The following is a 15,401-nucleotide window of genomic DNA, read 5'->3' as shown; positions in this document are numbered from 1 at the left end:
ACAAAAATATTCTAGATTGGAGAAAAATTACAGGGAAAAAGTTCAAACATGATTGTAAAATGGGTATTCTTACAATATGTTAACTGTGAAGCATTTTAAAAAAAAAGGCACAGACAGTGAAGCAATATAATTGTAAAACCAAACAATGCTTTTTGGCACCTAAGTATTTCTATCCAGTACTTGTCAACTCATCTGAGGGATCTCCAAAATGAACTGAAATCGGCATCTTAGTTATTGCTTTTTTCCTATAAAATGTACATTTCGCCAATGTTAACATCTATTTAATTCTTCTGTAGCTTCATAACTCCACAATGCAGAACCGAAAAAATGAATTAAATTGTCCACAGCTTCATCTTTAGCTGTAGAAAAATAATGTGCCCAAAATAGCCTTTACAATTCTTAAAATGAAATAATATACCACAATAACTTAAGTTTGTTGAAAAATATTTTTTTTAAAAAAAGTCCATCATTTACAGTTTTCCTTTGTTTCATTTCAGGACACTAACAAAGTAAAAACTAAGAACAATTACGTCAAAAGAACTTCTTTGCAGCTGCTTCTTGCTGGCTCCTGTGTAAGAAAGGAATAATTATTAGTGTTTTAAAAAATGTGATCACACAGGTTACAGAATTGTACTGTACAAGTGCTGGAAAGTTCTCAAGAATGCTATAGAATATGGGATGGTGGATTGACTGAAGTAGCTTTTTCATAAAGGCTAGAACCATGTCAGTTGATCTCTTGCAGAATTCTCCAGAGAATTAATCATTGTGATGTAATCACAAAAGGGCAATAAACCAGTAGCAATTTCTCAGAACACATGCCAATATCTAAAATGTTTGTCATCCAAATTAGAGATTCTAAAAGGCATATTTTCTGTTCTTTTTAAACGTGCAAATAATCATAGCGCTTGATATTTTTTAAATGCATTTTACACCAACTTCACTTTTGCCAATGGTACTGTACATGTGCAAATTGATGTCTTAAGGACACAACTAAATTACAAAAGAAATTGAAATCACAGAAAAGATAAAATATAGATAAATATAAAAGAGGAATAGATACAATTACAGAGGGCAGCAAAAGAGATACATAAAATTCATAACCATTAATAGTAAAAAGAATGCTAAAGAACAGGTTAAACGATAAAACAGAAGTGTCCACAGGGGCAATTTTTTCACAGAGTGGTGAGTGTCTAGAACAAGCTGCCAGAAGCATTTAGAAGTTTACATGGCTAAAATGGGCATAGAGGGATATGGGCCAAATGCAGGCAAATGGGATTAGCTTAGAGGTTTAAAAAAAAAGGCGGCATGGACAAGTTGGGCAAAACAGCCTGTTTCCATGCTATAAACCTCTATGACTCAGATGAAACAGGATATAATATATTGAACCAATTCAAAATATTAGTTGTCACCAAGTCAGCCAATTCTGACCACAAGATATTTTATAATATCGACAAAAAAGGGTTTAAGATAAAGGATGAATTAAATATTCTGAAGACACTGGGGTCATTTAAGATACTTCCTAAAATCAGCAAGAAATTAAAAAAGAGGAAACTTGTGATGTTTTGGCTCATGATTTTAGAGCTCTATCAACATTGAAATAAAGATTTTTTTTTTAAGTGTCATAAGTAGGCTTATATTAACATTGCAATGAACTTATTGTGAAAATCCCCTAGTCACCACACACTGGCACCTGTTCGGGTACACTGAGGGAGAATTTGCATTGCCAATAACCCACACATTTTTAGGACTATGGGGGAGACCAGAGCACTGGAGGAAGCCCACAAAAGGCACAGAAAGAATGTGCAGACTCTGCACAGTGACCCAAACCAGGAATCACACCCAAGTCCCTAGCTTGTGAGGCAGCAGTGCTAACCACTGTGCAACTATGCATGGATATGGATAACAGAGTTTCAATATTCAAAACAGAGTTGGTTGTGATCGTAGTAGTTATAAATCAATTAGTCCACCAACTGTGATGGAGAAAGTGTTTTATATGGTATTCAATGGAATACATCGTCAGGAGGGATATATAAATAGCAAGTCAAACCAGAACAAATTTACTGAAGTTCTTTGAGGAAGTAGCTAAACTTGAGGACCAGGCTAATCCAATAGATGTGGTACACAGATTTTCCTTAGATATTAGACAAAACCTTACTGATGGATCAAAAAAAAAAAGGGCAAAACATGTGATAGTAGCCTGTTTTTACTTTAGATTTCCAGAATCTGCAGTATTCTGCTATAATGAAGAAATTCTAAATCATGCTGGTCAATCAAGAGTACTACATACAGTTTTAGTGGCATTTATATACAGTTGAAAATAATCTCAAAGATGAACAAGATGATCAGAAGGCCAAGTTATGAAGAAAGGCTATTAAAAAGCTATTAAATATTTTCACAAAAGGCATTATACGTGTCTTAAAAGCAAAAATAGTTTTAATTACCCATAGGGAAGACAAAAGCAATGAAGAGACAGCCAGAAGATGATGTAAAATTTGCATTCTTTGAACATCATTAGAGATTAGGAATTGCTCTCCCAAATGATACTGGAAATGTGAAAGTGTTTGAGTAGATATTTAATTTAGGGTGAATGGATATCTTTAAAATGATCAAGGAGGAAAGATAAGCTGTTGAGGAGTGTTGGCAGGGAGAAAATAAAAGTGGGGACAACCTGAGAGCAGCAGTTTTGTTAGATATTTTAAAGGGCAAGATAGGTAGTATTTTTGTAATTAGTGGCAGTGAACAAAGTCTATAACACATTAATCATAAATGGATGTGGGATGAAGCACGGTTTGTAGGTTGATGCTTGTTCCAGCATTATGTTAGTCTTGATTTCACCTCATTTTGTGCAAATGAATCAGCCTTCAATACAGTATTAGGCTTGGTCTGGCTTTTTTGTTATCCTGTAGTTGGTGTTTGACTCTTAACTGCCATCTGAAGCAGTCTGGCTAGCCATTCAGTTCAAGGGCAATGAGGGATTTGACAATCAATTGCCAGCAAAGCCAACATCCCATGAAAAAAAAAGTTAACTATATAGTATCAGGTATTTTCAGAAATCATTTTTCGAAGTTTGATTAATGGAAAGGATGAACTTCCATTAAAAATAATGCACTTGCTCAGTTAATCTTGTGCAACATTAAGATTTTTGTAACAGCAAGATGCAAAGCTAATTTAGTTGCATCATAGTCCAATTTTCCTGAAAGAATGTGATCCTGTCTTTGACCTTCACAGCATTTAGCCAAGGGGAAATGGTAGTGAACATAGCATATCTATATATCTTCTAACAGTTTGCATACATTAGAAATTAGATTTGGTTATTTAAATTTTTGAAAGGACAAATAAAAATCAGTTTCAACAACACAAATATACTTACCGATACATGATATAACCAATAAACAATACGGTTTGAACAGCCACAAACATGAAGAAATGAGTTGTAGACAAACATGATGGGAATGGGGGCAATTCTGGACATTTTGGCTTTTCAATGTTAATCTGTTAAAGACAAGACAAAGAAAACAATAACAATTAGTCCCAAATTAAAACTATTGTTGCACAGTGGAATCTGCCCTCAAGATTGCCTTTAAAAAGCACAAAACACATCTGTATTGAGTACATTCGTCTCAACAATCAATTATGGTACTAACACACGTTAGCTGATCATACAGAATGGTTACTTGCGCATTTTATATTGTGGCCATTGATCAAGCCATTCACTATTAAGGACACAAATTTGCAGCTGCAGAGTCAGGATTCAGAAAACTATGGTTGCTGCATCATCTTGCACAATATTTCTCTTAAGGGCTGATCAGAATGAGTTCAGTAGAAAGTTTGGATAAACCTTTCTAAAGAATCTATGTAAAAGACTTGTGCATACATTGTGTTCTAGGAAATCAGGCTGAAAGAAAGGTCATTGAACTGCATCATTAAACTGTTTGTTTCTCTGCTGATATGCAGAGAATGTTTGCAGCATTTTGGGTTTATTTCAGATTCTCAGCATCTGTAGTATTTTGCATTTTGATGATGCTTGCTGAGAGTTGTGTACTGCATGGAGTGAAGGAGATTTAGCATATCTTCTCAAGGCTGTCATAACCTTGGATGTCTTCTTGCCCAGAAGAACTAGATGCATGCTCATAAAGGTGCCAAAACATTTGTGCAAAGTTGCTAGTAGATACATATAATAATGGCTGGCTGTGAAGTGAGGGAAACAAACACTTCATGCTCCATAAATCATTTAACTCAAATCCAGAGAACATTTATGCTTTACCTCAATTTAAATGTTAAAAATGGGATATTTGGCTGGAAACTATTCTGCAATTAATTTACTACAATCAAAATGTGGCTTCAGTCAACTTACTGGAAATGGACCAAATGTTGGATAAAGTTGCACTGTGCAAGTCAGCAATGTTTTAAGACTTTTGTAATGTTAAAATTCGCTCCTACACAACAGAATAAAATATTTGTAATTTCATGTTCTTTCCATTTTACCAAAGATTAGTGCTGGAAGAAATACGGATAGTACTAAAAGACTAACAACATCAGGATAGACTAATTTAGAAAAGAATATAGTACAGAAAAGGTATGACGTACCCGGAATTACAAAAAAGGTACAGATGCACAAAAACACATCTAACCACTGTTAGAGATTTTAAATATGTATTTTTGGAAGAATTCTGTGCACGTTGGCCAAATACAGACTTCAAAAGGTATAATGGGATGAAAGCTAAGTGAGATGAACAATATTCTTTTAAGAACAATGTAGCCACAGAGCATAGATTTTTATCAATATAGTTGCCAGAGACTAAATGAATAGGACAATTTTCTACTGATAAGGGATGCTTAGCAGACAGTGAGAAGGGCAACTCTTCAACTCTACAGACAGTGAGAAACTACCTTTGAACTCTATAACTTACGTATGGGAGGTTGCTAAGAAACAAGTGGGTGGGAGCATCTGGATTCTACAGCCCAATGAATTCTCATGCTGCCAGACAGTAGGATGTAATTAGGCAAGGTAAATAATCTATATTAACATGATTGTCCACCTGGACAGAGTAAGCAGACAGATGATTTCTGAAGTAGCATAATTAGAGAATGTCTTGATAATTTATAATCAGAATAATTTGAGTTGTCTTAAAATTGCTCTTCCATATACGTGGACCAGGCCTGGGCAAAATAAAGTACATCTTCAACTAGAATTTATGCCTCCGCAAGTTCTTTGTATTTGCTGAACTTAGAGAAATCTCACAAAAAAGCCAGCATAATACTTAAGCCTCTGAAAAACTCCGACTATTGGATTCACTGAACTTCTTAATATTATGTATAGAAGCAGTCAACATAAAACCTTACAGGCATTTATGACCACAAGTTAGGGTTTCTTTTCCAGAACAATACAAAGAGAAAATTAGAGTCAACTAAAATCATTTGTGACATGAAATGTTTTCCTGTACAAAACTAAAATACTCTGTGGGATTTTCCAACCCTTTTTGCCAGTGGGTTCCCCATCGCAGTGCAGGACAGGCATATAAAATGCCGTAGACTTCAAAAGGACTGGAATATTTTACTCACGGCCAATGGCAAGCTGTTTTCACTGCTGAAAAATCGCACCATAATTTCCAAAATATAAAATATTAGATTTAAAAGCAATACTTACATTTCTCTGTACTAATGCAGCAAGATCTCTTTTAACTGTATGAAGGTTTTCTTTTATGTCAGTGAAATGTTGCATTGTTTCATAACCGCCAGTTGCGCCACCTGGAAGTTGAGCTGCTTGATTCAGGGCATTAGCTACGGAATTCCTATTAATAAATAACAATATACAAACCCCAATAAGAATATTTAAAGACACCTGCTATATTTAATAATCTGTTTAAGATTATATAGTTTTGACATAGGGTCATCATCATCCAGAAGTGTTAACTCTGTTCTGCTCCATAGATGCTGCCTGACCTTTTGTGTATTTACAGCATTTCTGCTATGTAATTGCAAATAAAACATATTCCATAAGCTCAGAACATCCCAGAGTACTTTCCAGCTAAAGAAACACTTGCCTGTGTGGTCACTAATGCGTGGGTGGTGGGTGGCATGATGGCTGAGTGGTTAGTTAGCACTGCTGTCGAGTCTGGCCTCGAGTCACTGTCTGTGTGGAGTTTGCACGTGCTCCCATGTCTGTGTGGAATTCCTCCAGGTGCTCCAGTTTCTTCCCACAATCCAAAGATGTGGGCGTTAGGTGGCTTGATCATGCTAAGTTATCTCTTAAGTGTCCCAAGATGTATAGGTTAGGGGAATTAGCATGGTAAATATATGTAGTGATGAGTATAGGGAAGAGGTTTGGTCTGGGTAAGATGCTCTGTCAGAGAGTGGGTGCAGACTTGATGGGCCAAATGGCCTCTTTCTGCATTGCAGGGATATGATTCAAGATAGGAAACTTGGCAGCCAACGTGCATACTGGGTTTCACGAACTGTAATAAAAATCAATGATTAAATCAATTGTTTCAGATGTCGGTCAAAAATAATCGATATATAACCCTATGGAATTTCTTGCACCCACCCAAGGAAGCAGATGGAGTCTCCATTGAAGATTGCATCTAAAAATGAAACTGAACTTTGGGTAGTGCAGTACTATTCTGTAATACAATGATTTTGTGTTTAAATCTCTGGAGTGGGGCCTGAATTCTGAACCTGACTTCATGGCCCACCTTGTTCAAATTGTCCAATCAAGTAGATTGCGACAGATTTCATCAATACTGTTCATGCATTAGGAGGTAAGGGTCACTCTCAGACAATCCCTCGAGACTGGCAAACAGCCTCAACTGGTCTGCACAGAAATTTTAGTTAAATCTTTTAATCAAAACTGAAGCCCAACTGAGATGGCTCTGGTGCAAGATTGCTGCTCCTGTGGTTTTTGTTAAAGTAAACCCATAAATATTTTAATTAACAGTTTGAGGCAAAGGTTGTTGTACTGCCTATAGTCAACTCTTTGCTTGAAAACTTGGGAGCCCAAAAAAATCCAGCAATTCCAATTGAAGCAAACAAGGCTAAAGCACTACAAGAATACAGATGAAGGATCAAACTGCTCATGTTAAAACAAGCTGGACTGTAATGCAGTGTTGAATTGACAGTAATTTAATGAGCATTAGAAAATAAACAGAAAAGACACACAAAACAGTGAAAGTAAACAAACAGAAAAGCTGTGACTCTGATTTAAAATATCCATGATTTTTAAAAGTTTTTAAACATTAAAATGTTTCTCTTCCACTCACAGGAGCAAATACTTCAAATTCAGTACATTTTTAAAAACAATTTGCAATTTTTTGGAAATAAATGATTTTATTAAGTAAAAGGCATTGAGAGATTGTGCAATGCCTCTTCACTGTTCAAAAGTAGATTAAAAATGAAAGCTAAAGGCATTTTTATTGGGCCTTAATCCCTGTCTGTTAACATAATACACAATCATGAATTTGATCTTCAAACCATTCTTCAGTTAATCTGTCTGAAACCATACATTTCTCCCAGATTAGGTCCCCACAAATCTCTACTCACTCTGTCAAATATCAATAGAAAAGTAAAGTAAAGAGAAGAAAAGAATCTTCTTGATAGTAAATAGTAATTTTGTAAATCCAAGCATGTATTTCACTTTACAGCTATCAAGCATTTCAGTCATTTCATGTTTTGATGCCATTTTAAAATGGGTACAACTGCAAAAATTGAACACTTCTAAAACAAAGGTTTGAACTTAAACTAATGCACAAATTAATGGGAGGGAAAAAATGTAAACATAAACGAAGAGCACCAGAACCAGAGAACATACTTGCCGTGGGTAAAGCATTACTTACATTATAGATTTGTAATCACAGTTTCAATTAACATTCCTTTCTCTTTGTAAACTATTATTTTATTCTATAGTTCTTGCATTCTAAAATAATGGTCTAAATCTGTTAGCTGATTGTTTTAATCTTCCATGGGCATCTGGATTTGCCCTCAAGAAGGTGGTGAGCTGCCTCCTTGGTGTAACTGAGTGGCTTGGTAGGCAAAGTGTAGTCAATAGAAAACCATATCGTTAGGAATCACGCACAAACCAGACATTAAATGAACCAAATGAAAATCTAGTAGTATTAATAATGGTGACAACTACACTAGCTTTATTCCAGATTCATTGATTTAATTACATTCCGCAGCTGTTGGTGGAATTAGAACTTCTGGCTCTGGATCTTTGGTTCAGGTGCCTGGATTATTTGTCCAGTAATTGTTACTGCACTCCATTACTCTGGAAAAGCCCAGACAAACTCTATAGGCAAGTACAGTACTGCTGATGGCAAAATCTGGTGCATTCACTTCTAATTTCACCATTATTTTAACTACCAATTCCTTTATTGTATTTCCAAATTCAAAATGGTTAGATTGAGGCTTTACATTCTGTGCACCTCAATTCATAGCTCATGTTTTTAAAGCTGAAGAGTTATTTTAAAAAAGAATATTTAGATAAAGTAAAATATATGACGACGGGACTGGGAATCATAGAATCCCTACCATGCAAAAAGAGACCATTTGGCCCATAGAGCCTGCACCGACAACAATCCCATCCAGGCCCCATCTCTGTAACCCCATGTTGCACAGTGGTTAGCACTGCTGCTTCACAGTGCCATGGACCCAGGTTTGACTGCCAGCTTGGGTCACTGTCTGTGTGGAGTTTGCATGTTCTCCCCGTGTCTGCATGAGTTTCCTCCAGGTGCTCTGATTTCCTCCCACATTCTGAAAGACATGCTGGTTAGGTGCATTGACCCAAACAGGCACTGAAGTACGGCGACTCAGTGAATTTCATAGCAACTTCATTGCAGTGTTAATGTAAGCCTTAACTTGCGAGTAATAAACTTTACTTTAACTTTTAATCCCACTGTCACCAAGGGGCAATTTGGCATGGCCAATCAACCTAACTTACGCATCTTTGGACTGTGGGAGGCAACCAGAGCAAATCCACACAGACATGATGAGAATGTGCAAACTCCACACAGATAGGGAAACCATAAAACATTCCGCAGTTTTCTCCTTTGGAGCCACAGGAAGGTGAGCAGGGTGGTTGGCGGGGGAGGAAGAGGGGGTCAAATTATGAGCAGCCCAAAAAGAGTGAATGGCAATAATCTTTCTCTGTGAGCAAGAGGTCAATAGGCAATGGGTATAGATTCATGGAAGGATTAGGAGGAGAGTTTATGGTAAGGCCAAAAAAAGCGGTAGAAGCAAAAACCCTCAGTTGCATTTAAAAAACTTGGATATGTAGCTATAATAATATAGATCAAGAACTAGAAAGTGGGATGAAGTTGAATAGGTTTCTTTTGGACTAGCTTAGAAAAATTACAGTCCATTCTATGTTCCTATGTTATTAATTGAATACCAAGGTTCCTCAAGTTGAGAAATTTCTCAGTCTCTCACCATTCAAAAAAAAAAATTCTGCCTATTTTCCTAAAAGTGGTTAACTTCATTTCTCCACACCATCTTCCATCTGCCATGTTCTTTCCCACCTGATTAACCCATCTATACATCACTGTAGCTTCTCGTGCATTTAGTTCAGTTTGCTTTCCTATCTAACTTGTATCAGCAAACTTAAGATCCCGTCATGGAATGTAAAGTATCTAAGTCATTGATAGGTAGTAATTAAGTCCAAGCACAGATCCTTGGATATGAATAGTTGCATGTCAATTTGAAAATACATAACATTTCAGGTCAATAAGTTTCATACAATGTTTAACTCTGAATCATGGAGAGAAAAAGACTGACTGAAGTATTCAATTTTTTTTTAAATTTCAAATTTCCAATATTCACATTTGCTTTAACACTTTTTCTTTCATAAATCATAATGAGACAGAGTCGCTCCTTTTAAGTACCCGGTTACTTTATCCTCAACAGCAGATTCTTGAAGACCTCCTAGAGCATCCGACAGTAACACACTTTCCACCCTATTGTATTTTAGCCACCTTCAAAAAAGGGCAGTGTTCAATTAAACTAGATACTTCTGCACTTTTTCAATAGCTTTGCAATTTCTGGAAGGTAGGTCTTCAATTATGCCTTCTAATCTCTGATATTTTTTCTATTATTTGCCTTCGAGAGATTTTAATGAGACAGTTCTGTGACTTCAGCAAACAGCGACATCCACAAAGGATGAAGATTGAAGATAGGGCTACAACACTGCAGCATCAACTGAGAAGTAGGTATGAGCCAAGGTATAGAAAAAGTCTTCAACAAATTTCAGTGTCTCTTCTTTAACATACATACAACAGATGGAATATTTGATTGACCAGGTGTGGGCTGGTTGTGCAACATTCAAGAACAACACAGCCTTGTTCAACTCTGGTTTAGATTTTGAAGGCACCTTGTTTCAAATCTCCCAAGATAGTTGCAGTCATAATCACCATGAAGCAATTGTAGGGCAGCATGGCGGCACTGCTGCCTCACAGCACCAGGCACCTGGGTTCGATTCCTGGCTTGGGTGACTATTTACCCAGCTAATCCCCCGACACCCGCGGCAATTTAGCATGGCCAATCAACCTAGTCTGCATGTTCTCCCCATGGCTCCATGGGTTTCCTCCCACCGTCCAAAGATGTGCAGGTTAGGTTTATTTGTCATGCTAAATTGCCCCTTAGTATCAGGGAGTTAGCAGGGTAAGTAAGTGAGGTTATGGGACTAGGCTCCGAGAGGAATTGTGATTGGTGCAGATTCGATGGGCCAAATGGCCTCTTTATGCACTGAAGGGATTCCTTGGACATCCAAATCATTGTAGCACAATCCAGAGCCTCAATTTACTTGTCAAATGCAAAGAGTTTCTTGTGTGGTTCTTTCATTTTCCTTGGATTTGTCTGGCAAAGACCCTGTTAAGGTTCTTCTGGATGGTCTAAAGCCACACTCCCTCTGCAAAGGTTTCCAAAGCCACTGGAAATAGACAGTTCCAGAGAACGAGTTAGATTTTGCCACCACTAGAAGTAAACCATTCAGGATAATGAGTCAGATTTTCCCTGATATGGACAAGAGGAAATATCTTGAATTATCTCCCTTCTTGAAGGTAATTATAATTGTTGCCTTCCTGAAGTAGCAGAGGGAGGAAAAAAGTAGTAATTTTTCCTCCCATATCAGTAGGATACATTTTCTTTTATCCTTTCATAGGATCTTGCATACACTTGACAATAACATTGGCTGCATATTCACCCAATTGCCTTTGAATGGAGTGGTTTTTTAGACTATTCCAGAGATCAGTTAAGAGTCATTGACAAGTCTGGGAATCACACAAAGGCAAGTGCAGTAAATGAGGTGATCCAATAACCAGGCAAGAACTTCCTTGCAAAAATATCTTAGTGAACAAGGAGTGTTTTTACAACAGCCAACTATCATAGTTGTCATGGTAACCATCAGAGACTGGCATTATAGTCCAGATTTATCAACTCAAAAAAGTGAGTGTGATGGGATTTGCACAACTATCTTTAGAGCATTAGCCTAGGCCTCTGGGTTACTAACTAATGTTAACTAACTATCAAATAAATCGGTTGGACTGAAACCTGGTGTTGTCAGACTTTTTACTGTGTTTACCCCAGTCCAACGCCGGCATATCCACATCATTACTAATAACATTACCACTACACCACCATCTTCACTATGCACAGAGTAATGGTGTGAGCAGAAGTTTAACAACTTTGAAGACCTTAGCTACCACTGGGGCAACAGACTTTGATTTTCATCTGTTTAATTGCTATTTCAGTTCACCTATGGATTTTACCCATCAACTGCCACAGTAAATTCATGGCTGAGGAGTTGCAGAATATGTTCTTCCCAGTGTTGACGGACAGTATTGTCATCCTGATGAAGAGAAACACCATCATGAGCACATGGAATTTTTTGATCTTGGTTTACAGATGGCTTGGGTGGCTACAAAAATAAATTTGCAAGTTATGACAGTATTAGTGTTATGTTTGAGGTCAGAAACTCATTTTATGGAGCCCACCTGATCGTAAATTAGCATATGTTTCGCAGAAGAGAGCGGCACTGCTTTCAGAAATAAGGTATAGGTTTTAATGATTTAATGTTCTATGGAAGGAAAGAGAAGGGTAAAAACTATATAGTTAGGTTCATGCTGGACAAAGGTGGTTTGAATGTGTGGGGGTTAGGTTTCAATTCAAACTGTTTTATTGTGCTTAGTGGGGTTTATGGTGTTCAGAGTTACAATTGAAGCATGTGGCCATTGCTTAGCAACTGATGGCCCTTTTGGTCTGTCAAGTCTGCACCAACTCTGACAGAGCCTTAACCAGGCTCCCCCCCCACCCCACTATCCCTGTAACTCCATGCATTTACCCCACTAATCGTTTCAACTACACATCTTAGGTCACAAAGGGCAATTTAGCATAGCTAATTCACCTGGCTTGCACATCTTTGGGCTGTGGGAAGAAACCAAAGCACTCAGAGACCGAGAACACGTGCAAACTCCAAACAGACACCCAAGGCTGGAATTGAATTGGAGTCCCTGGTGCTGTGAGACAGAAGTACTAACCACTGTGCCATCTTGTTACCCATGCCACCAGATAACCAGGAGAGTTGAGACATTAAAAATTTCTTAGGAAGACTAAAGTTAAGAAAACACAGATCAATTGCATTTTCAGGAGAATGAGGAATAAGTGGACAAGGTACTGCGTGAAAGAGACGGTTGTGGTAGCCAGGGTTAAAGTGGGAAAGCAGACTTTGAGAGGTAAATCAAAAGTTTGATGCTATTTTAATAGAGTCTGGAATCAAGAGTTAAAGCAATTGTAACAATGTGTACAAGTAAGTGCAAAGAAATCCTGCAGGAGAATTTAAAACCTGGATATATAGTATTAAAAGTGGAGCAGAAGCTTTATTTGAAATGTTAATTTGTGAAACTTGGACTGGATATTGGAACATAAACCACTGATGGAAAATATTGTTGTGGAAGATGATTTTAAAGTGTTTTTTTGGGAGTGGAGTTTGGAATCTACCATGTGACAATTATCCATGAGGATTTTCAGGAGATATCCACAGTCTATTTGGCTAACTGTGTACTTAAGCTACAATGGTCTTAGTAACACAAAGGTGCTTTAAAATGTACTTGTAATCACTGCTAAATCGGTGTTAATTTGTTATGCTGGAGAGGGCAATTGGGCATGCTAAATTGCCCCTTAGTGCCCAAAAATGTTGTAGGTCAGGTGAATCAGTTATGGTAAATACATGGGGTTATAGGGTTACAGCAGATGGATGGGCTTGGATAAGATGCTTTTCAAAGTGTCACTGGGCTGAATGGCCTCCTGCACCGTAGGGATTCTAACAAACAGTTTTATCAGAAAAAAAACAATTAGCAGTTCTGTGACACTGCTCCTCCATGCTTTTTTAAAAAGTATAAGTCATGGTCTTTTGAGCCAGGGTTCCATTCTGGTCTTATAATTTTAGTTGGTGTTACAGCTGGACAGGAACAGAAGTCTCTTGGGGCTCTTTCTTCCCACGTGGCATTTATTATCCAGGTTTAAATTTGGCTGCAGCTTTAAGCAGTTGGAATGCTGACTCTTTGATTTTTGACCTTGTATTTTTCTGTGAAATGAAGTTTACTTGCTTTGCTCCAGGTCACATGTTTTCCTTGAACATATTCTGGCAATGATAATGCTCAAACACAATGGTCTGAATCCAGTGCAGCGCATTTATATGATCCCACTGTTCTGGAACAGTTGAATGTGTGAAAATTATCCAGTAGTGCTAGGTGGACTACGCTTAGGAATTCCTCCCTTCACTTAGACTGCTTTAAGGTCAAGACACCGATCATCTTCCTTGAGTTTTGAGCTTAATGACTTCCTGGTGTTAGATGGAAGCTCATTATTGATAGATCGAGTTTATATGATCGGTGCAGTAGTTGTCAGTGCCCCATGTGGATCAAGTGATGATCTTTGACCCGAACAATGACATAATTCAGAAAGCGCCAATGTTTTGATTTCACTTGCCTGCAGCTTTGGCTGGGTTCAGCCATTATCTCAAAAGGGAAACTTCTAAAAAATTGCCATTAAGTGCAAATTGATCAGGTAGATTATTAAATTTTTTTCTGTGGCCGTTATACCTAGGGCAGAAATAGATGGTGCTACTTCGCAGGAGGAAGAGCAACAAGAACAAGATCACCACCTAGCTGCTCCCAAGTACTATCCAGCAGCCATTTCACTTGATATCTTTTTAACTCAGTTGTTAAAAGGAAACCAACAGGATAGAGATAAAACTAAGGGCAGAGATTTTTTTTTCCCTGAAATAATTAATGATCCAAGCTCCAACATGACCAAAAGGGTTGGTCAATCAAAAGAAATCCTTTGGATAGCTCTTGAAAGCACAATCCTAGTTTCTGGTGCTCATAAGAGGATATTACAGATTAATAAATGGGCATCTTATTACACAGCATCTTACAAAAAGCAATTAGAAATTATATTTAGGAATTAAATTGTTAGATCGAATATACAAAGAAATCATAAAAAGACATGCCTGAAATTAAGCCTCAAACCTCTTGGACAAAGAAAAAAAAAGTTATAATTTGGGAGTATTACAGATTACATTTTTTCTAATCTTTCTGATAGAGATCATTGCTTAAAGAGTTGATGTTGTCTTGAAAATTACAACTTGTACTATATATTTTTGCTGTTCTGATTAAAAGTGATTAATAAGTCTTATACATTCAACAAGCATATTCATTAGAAACCAAAACAAAGTTGTTCACTTAATATGTAAAAATTCATGGTTGCAATTATTGCTCATGTTTTATCAGAGATTTCTTTAATCCAGTAAGTTTGTGATCAGAGATGTGTTCTTTGCAACGCACAACATGTGCAACAAAAAGATGGACTGAGATGAGATAATAATTGCAAGGAAATCTAATCTGATTTCTTCAAATAAAAATCAAGATTACTAAAATCAAAGCCTGTTGAAAGGACAAGTAATATGGTTGCTGATTTGTGTAATCTATAATTTTCTGGAGATGATCATTTTTGCTCAGCTGTCCCAGTAATTCAATAACAGCAAAACTTTTAAAAACATGCCATGACAAATGTAAGCTACCCAACTGGCTACAAATAACGACAATCTACTGGCCACAAGTGAAAGCCCCTTTTTGAAACATACAATACTTAGTCTTTTTTTAAAAGAAACAAGGCACCAAGTTTTCCACACTGAGCCTGCACAAGCACAACAAATATTTTAAAATAGTAGCAGAAGTACAGAGTAGCAAAGAGAAGCAGATGTCCCTACACAAGTTAGGTCTGAATTTTCAATATGCGAGCATTCGGGACCCATCATCCTGAGAACTGGCGGAGTATGCTTCCCTGCCGTCTCTGGTAAGCCTGCTGCCATTGAGTTTTGATTGGCAGCAGTCCTCAGACTTTGGTCCTCATTTGAA

The 15,401-nt window shown here is 37.3% G+C and overlaps 1 protein-coding gene across 1 annotated transcript in view; it reads right to left on the bottom strand.

The window, feature by feature from the left end:
- Positions 1 to 427: 427 nt before the first annotated feature.
- The window catches only part of lman1 (lectin, mannose-binding, 1), a 49,629-nt gene continuing 34,655 nt past the window's right edge, over positions 428 to 15,401 (bottom strand). Inside the window, exons 11-13 of the mRNA XM_080218639.1 lie at positions 5,648 to 5,792; positions 3,371 to 3,492; positions 428 to 568 (exon numbers count right to left, since the gene is read on the bottom strand). Coding sequence (XP_080074765.1) covers positions 532 to 568; positions 3,371 to 3,492; positions 5,648 to 5,792 — 304 coding nt within the window. The 3' untranslated portion in view covers positions 428 to 531. The remainder of the gene's footprint in view (positions 569 to 3,370; positions 3,493 to 5,647; positions 5,793 to 15,401) is intronic.

Source organism: Carcharhinus amblyrhynchos, chromosome 1 (genome assembly GCF_965287045.1).
Source record: "Carcharhinus amblyrhynchos chromosome 1, sCarAmb.v2.hapA, whole genome shotgun sequence".
NCBI lineage: Eukaryota > Metazoa > Chordata > Chondrichthyes > Carcharhiniformes > Carcharhinidae > Carcharhinus > Carcharhinus amblyrhynchos.
Note: the sequence above shows the minus strand (reverse complement) of the source record. Positions and strands in the feature narration are given on the sequence as shown.